General features: G+C 44.0%; 1 protein-coding gene across 4 annotated transcripts in view; it reads right to left on the reverse strand.

The window, feature by feature from the left end:
* Positions 1-15108, reverse strand: part of LOC121545876 (dihydropyridine-sensitive L-type skeletal muscle calcium channel subunit alpha-1) — a 45185-nt gene that overhangs the window by 15825 nt on the left and 14252 nt on the right. For all 4 annotated transcript variants that reach the window (XM_041856762.2, XM_041856760.2, XM_041856763.2 and 1 more), the window contains exons 3-16: positions 9039-9178; positions 8563-8696; positions 8119-8271; positions 7475-7680; positions 6786-6889; positions 6295-6440; positions 5445-5520; positions 4954-5114; positions 3406-3631; positions 2733-2940; positions 2527-2647; positions 1374-1488; positions 866-965; positions 399-468 (exon numbers count right to left, since the gene is read on the reverse strand). In XM_041856762.2, coding sequence (XP_041712696.1) covers positions 399-468; positions 866-965; positions 1374-1488; positions 2527-2647; positions 2733-2940; positions 3406-3631; positions 4954-5114; positions 5445-5520; positions 6295-6440; positions 6786-6889; positions 7475-7680; positions 8119-8271; positions 8563-8696; positions 9039-9178 — 1960 coding nt within the window. The remainder of the gene's footprint in view (positions 1-398; positions 469-865; positions 966-1373; positions 1489-2526; positions 2648-2732; positions 2941-3405; positions 3632-4953; positions 5115-5444; positions 5521-6294; positions 6441-6785; positions 6890-7474; positions 7681-8118; positions 8272-8562; positions 8697-9038; positions 9179-15108) is intronic.

Consider the following 15108-nt stretch of genomic DNA (forward strand, 5'->3'; position numbering starts at 1 on the left):
AAGATGAGTACAACAACCTCAGACTACTCATATTTCCAATTCCAGGAAAATGACTAGATAACAACAAAAACGTGTGGGAGTACAGCCTTTATAAGGCAGTGGACAGTGTGTGAAAATAGACTGGACTTAAAAGATGATGATCTTTGGGATGAGCAACTAATAATTATTATTAGGTGGGGCTATTCTTATACGGCCAGGATAGCAGCACTGATAGTCATTCAATCCAATGTAATGATGTCAACATCAAGCAGTAGCTTTCCTACTGCAATTAGCTATTGACTTTTAGATTCAATTGCTTATTTTTGTAAACGGTTCGATTAGCAGAAGTGAGATTCAGATGATAGTATAGTAGTGTATGTTGGGATAATTCCTGAAGCCTTGCCTGACCTACCACCTACCTGGGAAGTCTGCAGGAGGGAAGGGATCCTTCACTTCATTCACGCTGGATTCAAACTCATCTACTTTCAGCTGGAATTGAAAACAATGGATACATAATGAGATAGGTTTATAAACAGCTAAAAACATAGAGATTCAGAATACAAGAGACACAGCTAACTAAATACCACACATTGACCCAGCATTAGCATATTGACAGCTTAATAGTACAGTATACAGTAGGCTATCAGTGCCATCTCAACACCTGGTTCAGGACTGAAATAGTGAAATGTAACCCTGCACCAAGACATGTGGTGTTAGATCCTGTTGGCTCAGTAGCCCTCTTTGCTGACTGACCTTAGCAGTGTTGGGAATCCCCTCTATCTTAGTTCTCTGTTCAGCCAACTTGTTAATGTTAGGGTTAGTTAACTAACCTCATACATTAACCTGCCCGGTACAGATAGATGACTCTTGAGTCAGTAGTACTAACCTTAGCAGTGGTGGGAATCCCCTCTATCTTAGCCCTCTGTTCAGCCAGTTTCTTAGCCAGCAGAACCTTCTCCTCATCAGCCTTGTCTGGCATGTTGGCCCTGGTAGGAACAGGTGGAGAGATGGAGAATAGGGGAACATTTAGTTGTAATAAAGGGTGTATAGCTAACAGCAGCAGATTAAGAAAGGAAAGGAGGGAAGATAAAGCTAAAGGAGGATAGAGAAAGTTGAGCAAACAGCAGCTAAAATCCAGTACTTGACATGGGCAGGAGTTCACCGCAACTGTGTACCAGCACCACAGATTTTCTTCTGCTTGAGTTCCTGCACCCCCTATAGAATATTAGCTCAAAAGTATTGTGGAGCTCCCGTACCTAAATATAAACTGGCACCCAAAATGAGTACTGGCACCTATTTCAGTCCAAGTCAAGCACTGCTAACATCTCAAATGTATTTAGCTCTTTCTGCTAAGGTGCCAATGTGTTGAGTCGAAAGAGGGTTGTTTTGTTTACCTGAGCAGTTTCCTCCTCTTCCTCTCCTCTGCTTTGTCTTTCTGCGCGGCCGTCAGGCTCTCTGCCTCTGCCAGGTTGTCAACAGCGATGGCCAGGAACACGTTGAGGAGGATGTCTGTTCACACAGCGCTCAGGAAACAACAGCCTTGTACTTTGGTCTGCTCTTAGCTATGCCACAGTCTAGCCTTGTAATTATACAATTATTTACATCCTATAAAACAAGCCCTTTTATGTAACCACACAGGTCACAAACTAGTCTATCCTGACAGACGGTAACAAAAATATTAATCAAGTTGGCCAGCGTGCACAGGAGATTTGGTTCTGGGTTCTGAGAATAGCCCTGAACAGCACCTTGCTTTATGTATACGTAAGTAACTTATTTTGCACAGGACACTGATGACATTATGACTACCCCTGTACTCTGTTCTATTTGATGGAGTTAATAATGAAATGAAATTCAGGAGAGTGGAACTGACTTGAATACAACTCTTTAAACTAGCTGCCTTGAGTGCAGCTCCAACTCAACTAGCACCAGCTGCTACTCTTTGCCAATCAGCCTCCACACCTGTCCACCACTACTTAAACCTGACCAAACGAACATTCCTCCTCTTTGTTCCGCAGTTCATGTCACATTGCATGACACTGTGCGTTTCTAGCCTTATCAAGTTTTGCATCCCTTCTCTTAGGTTCTTCCAAGGATCTCCTGGGTCGTCACTAGTTACCACAGGCACAAAGTCATAATTATGGCTAACCCCTGCCTAGTTCTACAATTTATTTTCTTAAAATCTGATTTTGAACCTAACCTTAACCACACTGCTAACCTTACATTAAGACGAAAGTTATATTTTGTTTTCATAAATTTTTATGATATAGCCAATTTTGACTTTGTGGCTGTGGTAACTAGTGACAACCGATCTCCTGAGGGTTACTGCCATCACCACAGCAGCCTACCTACCACGGCCTGATGATTATGATGATGATGATGTCAACCCGAGACTCAAACACTCCAGGGTCCACCCCCTGGATCATTCATCTACAGCCCTTGGCTTCATCTCATTCTCTGCCTGAATCCCCTCACATCCACTCCATTTCCTCAATAAATATTCTGAACCTATTTCAATGTATGGTCCTTTACTGGTGAAGTGAAGGATACAGTTTCCACAGGTGAAGAGGATGATGAAGTAGATGCTGACTAGGATGCCAGGGAAGACTGGTCCACCGTAAGCCATGATACCATTATACATGATGGAGTTCCAGTCCTCTCCTGTCAGAACCTGAGAGAAGAGGAGGAAGCCATTCAATCAATCCGTCCGTCCATCAGTCAGTCAACACATCGTGCTACAATAGAAACTACAATACCTGGAAGACACTGATGAGAGCATGGGGGAAGTTGTCAAAGTTACTGCGTCTGATCTCCTGGTCTGGGAAGTTAAACTTCCCCCCGAACACCTGCATGCCCAGCAGGGAGAAGATGACGATGAAGAGGAAGAGGAGGAGGAGCAGAGAGGCGATGGAACGGACTGAGTTTAGCAGGGAGGCAACCAGGTTACTGAGGGAGGTCCAATACCTGAGAGAGGAGAGAGTAGTGGGCTGTTATCAGAGATATACTGTACAGTGGTACTTAGGGGAAAAGTAGCTTTCAATATTTACTGACAGTGTGCTCACAAAAATAAAAAGCTACTTTGCCCCTTAGGGCCACTGTAGCGATACTAGCCTATATCAAATGTTTGATTACATTGATTATGACTATATTACTGACATCATATCATATTGTTGATCTCGTCATTTCAAATGCAATGCTTGACAAGTGCTGTTTTATTGTTGACTCATTAAACTTAGAAAGCACAGAGACGAAGCTCAATGATTGTAGGACACCAGGGAACAAACACAAAATCATACCAACAGCTGTGTCACCAAATGTTATATCTCTCTGAGGGAAGGTTATACCTAGCTAGCTAGCTCAAGATTTGATAAGGCTTGCAAGAATAGCAAATGTTTGGTCAATAAATGCTCTTCCAGTGAGGTGACTTACTTGGTGACCTTGAGCAGTCTCAGCAGGCGGATGCAGCGGAGGACAGAGATGCCGAGAGGGGACATAACGTCAGCAGTGACCAGGATGATCTCGAGGATGCCAACACTCACCACGAAGCAGTCGAATCGGTTGAACAGCGACAAGAAGTATTGAAGCAGGCCCAGAGCGTACATCTTCACAAACATCTCCAACGCAAACAGGGTCAGCAGCACCTTGTTGGCATTATCTGAGAAAGGACACAGGAACCAATGAGGACAAAGGGATAGGCAATAGGTAACCAATAAGAAATCAGGGATAGGCAAGACAAGCCCCTAAGAACTGATCCATGTTGGCACTATCTGACACCTGAGAGAATAATACAGCTAAGTCAGTGGAGGCTGGTGGGAGGAGCTATAGGAGGACGGGCTCATTGTAATGGCTGGAATGGAATCAAAGGAACGGAGTCAAACGTGGTTTCCATATATGTGATGTGTTTGATACCGTTCCATTAATTCCATTCGAGCCATTACAATGAGCCTGTCCTCCTATAGCTCCTCCCACCAGCCACCACTGATCTAAGTTATATTTATTTGTGAGTGATGGTCATCTTTTTCAAACAAGTCGGAAAATACTTCTGCTGGGAACAAGCACCCAAAGCACCCAAAGACAAAACAAAGTCATCAGCGATTGGATCGTCTCTAACCAATCAGAGTAACAAATCCAATGGCACATTTTCAAACCGCCGCTTTACCCATGTGTGTTTTGGCTCTGACCCAACCCATCGGTTTCTGGACCAATCAGACGGGCCCGAATGTGTTCATATTCGGTGAAGGGTCGGGGAGTTATTCAGATCCAGACTCATTGTGGAGTAGAAACTAACGTCCGTGGGCTTGATGTAACATTTGGCCAGAGTAAGGAGTCTCGGTTGCCAGGCAATTATTCTCTCTATATATATATATATATATATATATATATATGTATTGGACCTTCTTTTTGTCCAGTTCCTGTTATTATTTTGGATGTGCGTAAAACCCCCTCCATTCATTATAGGCAAGACAGGGTGCTAAGAACTGACCCTGAGACAGCAGTATTTTAGACGTTTGAGAGCTGCTATTTCTGTACTAGAGGCTCAGGTTCTGTCTATGGGGGTAACATCAGTAAACTAAAAAAAGTCACCATATATCAGTGAGTAAAAGTAAAAGAGGTCACAGTATATATTAAGAGATAAAGACGTAACAGAAATGAGATACAGTACACTAGTGTATGCTAATGTGCCGATATTCTGACCTGAGATCTGCGTAACTCAAAATTTTTGCGAAAGTCTCTTATTGACATCAATTAATGATTTAAGCGAAAGCCTGAGTTGTGGTAGTTTATCTTTACTCTGAATCGGGCCCATGCAGAACATGCTTCCTAGATTTACTAGTCAACGGCAGCATCAGTAAGAGTGTAAAACAGACCTTATAGAGTAGTGTGTGTATGAGTGTGTGTGTATGTGTGTGCATGCCTGCATGCATGAGTGTATGTGTGTGTGTGTGTGTGTGTGTGTGTGTGTGTGTGTGTGTGTACCTTGTAGAGTAGTAAGCATGTCTGACTGGTGGTGATGTTCACTAGCGATGGCAACAGTGTTTAGGAAGACCACCAGAATCACCGACCAATAGAATTTCTTAGATTTTACATAGACGAGACACTTCATCCTGAAGAACCGGTTCCAGCGACGAGCCAGACGACTGGGGAGAGAGGGATGAGAGAGAGAGAGGAAAGAGGGAGGAGAAATGAGAGATGAGAGGGGGAGAGAGGGAGAGGAGAGAGAGGGGGAGCGGGAAAGGAGGGAGAGATAGGAGAGGAGAGGAGAGGAGAGGAGAGGAGAGGAGAGGAGAGAGAGAGAGAGAGGAGAGAAGGAGAGAAGGAGAGAATGAGGGAGAGTGAAGAAGGAGAGGGAGTGTGGAGTGAGGAAGGTAGAGAGAATGGTCTAATAGTCTAGTCACCGTGTCTATGATCTGTAAAATAAATACTACATTTAAATGATGTATTGCTTATGTTTTTATCTCTGTACTCACTAGTAGTACACCACCCGGCTCTCGCTCTCCAGCCCTATCAGACTGTCTGTGTCTGCCTCCGTCAAAGGCAGGAGTCCTGCCAAGAATAAACAGAATATTAGGGGGAACATTAAGACACCCTACAGCCCAACCCGAGCACTCCATTCTGCCACCTCTGGTCTCTTGGCCCTCCAACCCCTACAGGGGGTCAGCTCCCACTCTGCCCAGTCAAAGCTCTTCTTTGTCCTGGCACCCCAATAGTGGAACAAGCTTCCCCTTAACATTTTACATTTACATTTTAGTCATTTAGCAGACGCTCTTATCCAGAGCGACTTACAGGAGCAATTAGGGTTAAGTGCCTTGCTCAAGGGCACATCGACAGATTTCTCACCTAGTTGGCTCGGGGATTAGAACCAGCAACCTTTCGGTTTCTGGCACAACGCTCTTAACCACTAAGCTACCTGCCGCCCACATCAGGACAGCGGAGTCCCTGCCCATCTTCCGAACATTTCTGAAACCCTACCTCTTTGAAGTGTATCTAAATAAACCCCACGGCACACCCCACCCCACTTGCCTTTTCCCACTAGCACTGACTTTGCTGTTAACTAATTTATTGAGGGAAAATGTACTTACTATGACTGTGAAATGTGGTTGTCTCATCTAGCTATCTTAAGATGAATGCCCTCATTTGTATGTCGCTCTAGATAAGAGTGTCTGCTAAATGACTAAAATTTAAATGTTATGTTGCTCAAACCCCTGGGAACCCCCAGAACAAATCAGGCACCCTATAACAATTTAGACGTTGGACACCTCCAAGAGATGTCGGGCACCCTCAAGAGTCAATGTACAATTGGACAGTGTCAGAAGCTACCTTTCCCCTCCTGGTCGTTGTCTAGGACCTCAGCCTGAGTGATCCACTCCATGTAGCCCTTCAGGTCCTCATCCAGCTGCTGGGTCTCCCTCAACTTCTGGAACTCCCCTCGGGACTTAGCCTTCTCTCTCTCCTTTGTGAACTCTCTGGGTGTAGGGAAGAGGACAAAAAGGTACTGTAGAGAATAATAGAGAATTAAATTTCTGATGAAATACACCATAAGGTAACTAGAAGAACAGTACACTCTTAGAAAAAAGGATTCCAAAAGGGTTCTTCGGCTGTCCACATAGGAGAACCCTTTTGGGTTCCATGTAGAACCTTCTGTAGAAAGGGTTCTACATTGAACCCAAAAGGGTTCTACCTGGAACCAAGAAGGATTCTTCAAAGGGTTCTCCTATGGGGACAGCCAAAGAACCCTTTTAGGTTCTAGATAGCATTTTTTTTCTAAAAGTGTAGAGTAGAGTAGAGTAGAGTAGAGGACATGATCATACCCACTGAGAACACCCAGGACCAGATTGAGTACGAAGAAGGATCCAATTAGGATCAGAGTCACGAAGTAGAGCCAGGGCCACTCGTTCCCTATGGCATCGTTCACCTGCAGGAGAACATCACTACAGCATTACTACAACGTCACTACAACATAATACACAAGTGTTTCCCAAACTCGGTCCTGGGGACCCCAAGGGGTGCACATTTTGGTTTTTGCCATAGCACTACACAGCTGATTCAAATAATCAAACATTTATGACAGGTTGATTATTTGAATCAGCTGTGTAGTGCTAGGGCAAAAACCAAAATGTGCACCCCTTGGGTTCCCCAGGACTGAGTTGTCATTCAGTCATACAGTCACAAAGTAGAGCCAGGGCCACTCATTCACCTGAAGGACAACACAACATTACTACCGACTACAGTGTCACTACAGTAATACAGTAGGTTGTTTGCTACACCAAGACGAAGCTGGACTGGTCATCTATTCTAATATACTGCCTTTAATTAGGTCAATGGGAGGCAAAATAATCTGTCTGCGGAATCGCAGAAGGATTCTGTGGGATGCTGGCACCTGACCGCATCTCATGTCCTGTGAAGTGCCTAGATGTATGGTACTCTCAGGTAATGGCACGCCACAGGACCCTGCTGTGAGTCTGCTGTCAGATGCTTCTCATGGTGAGGGGAGACTGACCCAGTAGAGCACATCGGTCCAGCCCTCCATAGTGATAGACTGGAAGACGGTGAGCATGGCGAAACCAAAGTTGTCAAAGTGGGTGATGCCGAAGTTTGGCCCCGCCCAGCCTGAACGACACTCTGTCCCGTTGAGGAGGCAGCGGCGCCCGTTACCGGCCTGGGCACAGGGGGCGGGCCTCTCGTTCTCTAATGTAGCCATGATGTCTGGAGGAGAGAGAGAGACAACAACATGTTTCATTGTGAAAGACGTTGATGTGTGGTGACCAGGGTTGGGGTCAATTCGATTTCAATTCCAATCAATTCAGAAAGTAAACTCAATTCCAATTCCAGAATTCTGGAGGAAAGGACAGAGAGCGACTCAACAACATTTTCATTGTGAAAGAATTTGATGGGTGGTGACGTGATCAGTATCTGCTGTATAGCAATCTCCTATGGCCGACAATACATTGTAAGAGTTGGCTATACAGCACTAACACATTAGCAACCAGGCTAGTGGTGCCTTGTTTACAACTCGGACCTCCATCCGAAGAGTAGAGTAGAGCTACCTGGTTGTCCAAACATTACCTGGTTGTCATAGTTGTTTGTCCTCAATGTCAGTGATTTACCTCAAATACTCTTTACTAACTACTACTTTTTGCTTACCTGTGCCGGTCCAGTAGCAGGTCTTGTGCATCTTACACTTGAAGAGCTCCAGACCTACGATGGCGTAGATAGTGACCATGAAGAAGACCAGCAGGCCGATGTGCAGCAGGGGAAGCATGGCCTTCAGGATAGAGTTCATCACCACCTGCAGGCCTGGAGGGGAACAGCAGGGAGGAGCTCACTACCTCAGTACTATTTCAATAAAAAAAAACATAAATATTAGCCAATGGTGTGTTAAAGAAACAGAAATGTGCGCTAAGCTAAAACCAATATTTTGAAACATAATGGAATGAGATGACATTGTGACCCGCTACTTTGTGCCTGACGAAGATATTTTGGTCGAAACATTGCACTGGAGAATCAAACAACTGAAGCGTCAAACAATGTGTGTGTGTGTGTGTGTGTGTATGTGCGTGCGTGTATGAGTGATGTGTTGGTTCTTACTGGGGACTCCTGTTACGAGACGTAGGGGCCTGAGCACCCTGAACGCTCGGAGGGCCTTCATATCGAACCCTCCTCCTTTCTCCATTTGAATGCCTGCTAGATAGTTTATGGTGTCCAGGGCGATGGTGAAGAGGCTGGGGGAGAAAAACAACAGACAGAATTAGTAACTGGTATCACTTTACTGTAGGCTCACTATCTATGCATTCAGAAAGCCTTTATAACAGCTACATAGGACATTATAGAGTGGCATACAACTAACTGAACACCACAGAGATACTAAACAATTGACTTTCTCTGTAATACTTTACCTGAAGCCAACTAAAGCCAAGCATAATGCATTATGGTGTGGTTATAATGCATTGTATGCCCCCTTTATAATCTACTGGCATAGAAAGTAATACACTGTTGTGCAGACCCGACCATACTGTGCTAGCTTGATTGGCTCCATAGGGGGCCCTCCATAGGGCTCGTCTTACCCCATGAAGACGATGACAAAGTCCAGTAAGTTCCAAGCGTTCCGTAGATAGGCTCCCTCGTGGAATATAAAGCCGTACGCTATTATCTTCAGAAAGCACTCTAACGTAAAGATCACCAGGAAGATATACTCCAGACTCTCCTGAAAGAAAAATACACAAAAACCTTGGCAATGAGACTCTTCACAAAAGTCTTTATCTTTATTTATCCATTATAAAGAGACAACGGAATTTGTTCTATTTGCTGTCACAGTTGTAAACCTCACGCACAACGTACACACACAACAGGTTGGGATCAGATTTGATACCCAACTCCATGGTCTTACATCTCTCATTTTAGAAACGCAAAGAGCCCATCTGCCAGAAAAGGCCTATCGATGGCAGTTAGTTTAATAGAGGATAAAAAGCATTTCAAGGGCCACTCTGTGATATTTAGAGCGTTTTTTTTCTTCTTCATTAATGATATAAGAATATAGGAGTGGGCCTTTAAGGAAAAATTATTGGGGTCACTGAAACCTTTGACACATGGGCTGCTGTAGAATCAAACAGGCTTTAATGGTATTACATTTGCCAGCTTGTTCTCTCATGACAGCTCTGATTAGACAGGGCCTAGACAGGGTTTAAAGGGATGACGCTGACTCAGTAAGCGGGATGTATGGTGAGACTGGGTGCCATTGTAGTTCAGATGTCTGAGCTTTGTCAGATACACACACACACTGGCTCATATAATAACATACTAGCTCTCACATAAACAGTTTGCAGAGGAAAAGTATGATGTTTTGCTCAAAGGTTAGTAAGGACACAGATAAACGTATTTGACTTATCATTCATTTGAGCTGATTATGTTACTGACGATAAGTCAAATAAACATTTTACTCCCTGTGGTATTAGCTCTAGCATTGATATTGTCAGGAAGAGCAGGCGAACACACACAGAACAGCACCATGTATGGTGTCCCTCTGTCTCTATACACTGTTTTCAGCCAACCGGTCGCACACACTGTGGTGGTCGTTAAAACAGACAGGCAGAGAAATTGTGGAACACACAACTGCACCATGACAGACTACATTTACGACATCTATTTTTTGTAGACTACATTTAGGCCTACATCTCTGTGTTGCCAATTCCCTCCTTCACAAATCACTTCCAAGGAGTTCAGTTATTTCCTGGTTCCCCTGACTGAAACAAACCGAATGGATGGATAAAATACCTATTCTAAATGTTTTCCACACTGTATGTACATATGACTGCTATGTATGTGTAGTGAAGAACAATCACAGAACTAAACCCTGCTTGCGTTACAGTTTGGCCAGGTCTCCATTGAGAAAGAGGTCTTCTGACCTCAAATGGGATGTCCTGGTTAGATAAAGGATAAATAATGGAATTATTGGAAAGTTAATTGTCTTGCATATAGCAGCATTGCAGTTGGCTCAGAGTTAATCATCCTTATTCACTGCTTATACTTATTAGTAGTCAATACTCAGATTAACTATTTGCATGTACTATTGATCTGATCGGTCAAATGACGTCAATAACCAATGTCCTTCTACAGAATGAAACTAACACCACCGTGGTCGTTAGGACAGACACACGCTCCTCAGTCTTTCCAACAAGTCAGTTTGTCAAATTCCTGCCCTGCTAGAGCTGGCCTGGTCAACTGTAAGTGCTGTTATTGTGAAGTGGAACCGTCTAGGAGCAACAACGGCTCAGCCGCGAAGTGGTAGGCCACACAAGCTCACAGAACGGGACTGCTGAGTGCTGAAGCGAGTTCCAAACTGCCTCTGGAAGCAACGTCAGCACAATAACTGTTAGTCGGGAGCTTCATGAAATGGGTTTCCATGGCCGAGCAGCCGCACAGAAGCCTAAGATCACCATGCACATTGCCAAGTGTCGGCTGGAGTGGTGTAAAGCTCGCCGCCATTGGACTCTGGAGCAGTGGAAACGCGTTCTCTGGCAGTCTGACAGACTAATCTGAGTTTGGCAGATGCCAGGAGAACGCTACCTGCCCGAATGCATAGTGCCAACTGTAAAGTTTGATGGAGGAATAATGGTCTGGGGCTGTTTTTCATGGTTCGGGCTAGGCCCCTTAGTTCCAGTGAAGGGAAATCTTAACGCTACAGCATACAATGACATTCTAGACAATTCTGTGCTTCCAACTTTGTGGCAACAGTTTGGGGAAGGCCCTTTCCTGTTTCAGCATGACAATGCCCCTGTGCACAAAGCGAGGTCCATACAGAAATGGTTTGTCGAGATCGGTGTGGAAGAACTTGACTGGCCTGCACAGAGCCCTGACCTCAACCCCATCGAACACCTTTGGCATGAATTGGAACGCCGACTGCGAGCCAGGCCTAATCGCCAAACTTCAGTGCCTGACCTCACTAATGCTCTTGTGACTGAATGGAAGCAAGTCCCCGAAACAATGTTCCAACATCTAGTGGAAAGCCTTCCTAGAAGATTGGAGGCTGTTATAGCAGCAAAGGTGGGACCAACACACACACACACACACACACACACACACTTTAAAGTGAATTACACAGTAGGACAGTATGTATAAGTATCTGACTGAGTGTTTCCAATGACAGTGCTGTGCGTCCATGAGGTGATGCTGACTGTGAATGCATGTCGACCCACTTCTTTTAACAACCAGGGCGGGTGGGCTTCAGACCTGGGTTCAAGTAGTATTGGAACAGTCAGAAAACTGTAAAGCTCATCCATCTGGGACTCCAGGCTGGGCCAGCTGAGAGACGAGTCATACAGGATTAATCATGGAAGCATTAGGAGATCTAATGCCAAATCAGATCTAATGACAGGAATGGCTAGATGGATCATGCTGGGGTTGTAATCTAGGGTGATGAGATGGTTGTGTATCCTATGGATGGACAACACATCAACCGTATACTTTATGTTGGCCATGGTAGTCTTACTTTGTTGTGGTGAAAGGAGAGGGAACGTGGATCATGACAGAGTTCCATTTAGCAGATGCTTTTATCCAAACAATTTACAGTAGTGCTTGTATAATTCTTTCCGTATGGGTGACCCCAGCGGAAGTCGAACACACAATCCTGGCGCTGCAAGCGTCATGCTCTACTAACTGAGCCAAGCAGGACCATGGCATAGGCACCTATGGCTAGTTTTCTTGTTGCAGAACCACGAGGAACCAGAATTAAGCAGAACTAGGGAGAACCAGGCACAGGGTTCCTGAACATGGGAGCGCTAGCTAGCTATGTGGCGCTAAGTAGCAGTTGGTGCACTGGGTGTTCCAGCTAAACATTCTATACAGTAGGAGTTATGCCTAAGGTCAGGACTGTCTATCAGGGTCATAGACTGCCATAGACAGCCATAAAATAACGCAATATATGCCACAACAGGTGTAAATGTATGGGTCATGACAGTGTTATGACCACATTATGACAGGTTATTACAAGTTATGTCAGTTGTTATGACATATTATGACATGGTTATGACCGTGTCATAATGTGTTATGACGCTGGGTGTCAAGTAAAGTGTTACCGTTTCAACTAATAATTATTTAGTAACTGGTTCCACAGCCTTTTTTTGTTTACTGAACTTTTTGGTCCAAGTGTTACCTGAACAAAAACAATTGTTGGCCTAAACTTTGCTCCAACTTGAAAAAACTAAAATGATGTGTTTGCTCAACTAAAACAAGGCTGTGCAACTGGTTACACACACACACACAGTGCTTTAAACATACAACGTTTATATTTGACACACATTTAGTTTATACAGTAATCATTGTTCAACCTGTCCTCACCTGGGATTTGAACTCGCAAACTCTTGGTTCACGGCATTCCAATCTTCCTGCTACGCCACCATGCCGGTGTCAATTATCAGTTAATCTGACCATTCTCTCTTCATTGATTTAATTTACTTATTTCAGTAATTTGAGTGTTTTCTGTACAGTTGTCTAATGTTGGTGGGGCATATTATTCTGTTTTAATGCAACTCCTTAATCACTATGATAAATAAAATAGTTTTTCTTGAGTGTACTTTTAACAGAGTTGAGATTTACTTTGGAGTGCAAAGTGTAGTAATACAGGTGAAATCAGTCATTGACATAGACACGGTGGCGTAGCTGTAAGATTGGAATGCCGTGAACCAAGAGTTTGCAAGTTCAAATCCCAGGTGAGGACATGTTGAATATTAATAACTGTATAAATGAACATGGACAATGTAATCATGTATGCCAACGTGTGTCAAATATGTAAGATGAAAACGTTGTATGTTAAAACACTGTCTGTGTGTATAACTACACTGAACAAAAACATAAACACAACATGTAAAGTGTTGGTCCCATGTTACATGAGCTGAAATAAAAGATCCTAGAAATTTTCCATATGCACAAAAGCTTATTTCTCTCTAATTTTGTGCACACATTTGTTTACATCCCTGTTAGTGAGAATTTCTCCTTTGTCAAGATAATTCATCCACTTGACAGGTGTGGCATGTCAAGAAGCTGATTAAACAGCATGATAATTACACAGGTGCACATTGTGCTGGGGACAATAAATGGACACTCTAAAATGTGCAGGCCACTCTAAAACAGATGTCTCAAGTTTTGAGGGAGCATGCAATTGGCATGCTGACTGCAGGAATGTCCACCAGAGCTGTTGCCAGAAAAATTCTCTACCATAAGCCGCCTCCAACGTCGTTTTAGAGAATTTGGCAGTAACTTCAACCGGCCTCACAACCGCAGACCACGTGTATGGCGTCGTGTTGGGGCGAGCTGTTTGCTGATGTCAACGTTGTGAACAGAGCGCCCCATGGTGGCGGTGGGGTTATGGTATGGGCAGGCATAAGCTATGGTCAATGAACACAATTGCATTTTATCGATGGCAATTTGAATGCACAGAGAGACCATGACAGGATCCTGAGGCCCATTGTCGTGGCATTCATCCGCCACCATCACCTCATGTTTCAGCATGATAATGCATGGCCCCATGTCGCAAGGATCTGTACACAATTCCGGGAAGCTGAAAATGTCCCAGACATGTCACCCATTGAGCATGTTTGGGATGCCCTGGATCGACATCTACAACAGCGTGTTACAGTTCCCGCCGCTTTATCCAGCAACTTCACACAGCCATTGAAGAGGAGTGGGATAACATTCCACAAGCCACAATCAACAGCCTGATCAACTCTATGCGAAGGAGAAGTGTCACGCTGCATGAGGCAAATGATGGTCACACCAGATACTGACTGGTTTTCTGATCCACACCCATACCTTTTTTTAAGGTATCTGTGACCAACAGATGCATATCTGTATTCCCAGTCATGTGAAATCCATAGATTAGGACCTAATGAATTTATTTCAATTGACTGATTTCCTTATATGAACTGTAACTCAGTAAAATTGTTGAAATTGTTGCATGTTGCGTTTATATTTCTGAACAGTATAGTTTTCTCAAGTTTGGCCAATATTTTTTGGGGTTATTCAGGTAACACTTGGACCAGAAAGTGGAGTAAACAGAAAAAAAGGCTACGGAACCAGTTACTTAAAAATAATGAGTTGAAACAACTAGATTTATTTTACAGTGCATGTTCTATGCTTGATCTGAAAGCCTGTCTCTGATCTTCGAAGACAATCCTTACAGATATAGCCACTCGCCAGTATCATCGACTAGTTATCACTTTCAAATATTCCTTTAGAAATCCCCTAAATTATAATAATAAATAATAATAATATGCCATTTAGCAGACGCTTTTATCCAAAGCGACTTACAGTCATGGGTGCATACATTTTTTTTGTGTATGGGTGGTCCCGGGGATCGAACCCACTACCTTGGCGTTACAAGCGCCGTGCTCTACCAGCTGATTATGGGGTGAGTGTATGTAAAACCCCCCTGGGTTGTGAGGTTATATATAAGTATAACCCTCCAACTCAGAACTATGGCCTGCACCGTACTCCCACACCCACAACAGTACATCAACGCACACCTCTGAGAACAGGTCTAAATATAAAGCCTCAGGACGCTCCTCAGTTCCTCAGACCAGGCTAGGGAGTGCTAACACCTGCCTAATGCCTGTCTTGCCTTACAGTCACTGAGTGTGATAA

The sequence above is a fragment of the Coregonus clupeaformis genome, chromosome 30, assembly GCF_020615455.1.
Source record: "Coregonus clupeaformis isolate EN_2021a chromosome 30, ASM2061545v1, whole genome shotgun sequence".
Classification (NCBI taxonomy): Eukaryota; Metazoa; Chordata; class Actinopteri; order Salmoniformes; family Salmonidae; genus Coregonus; species Coregonus clupeaformis.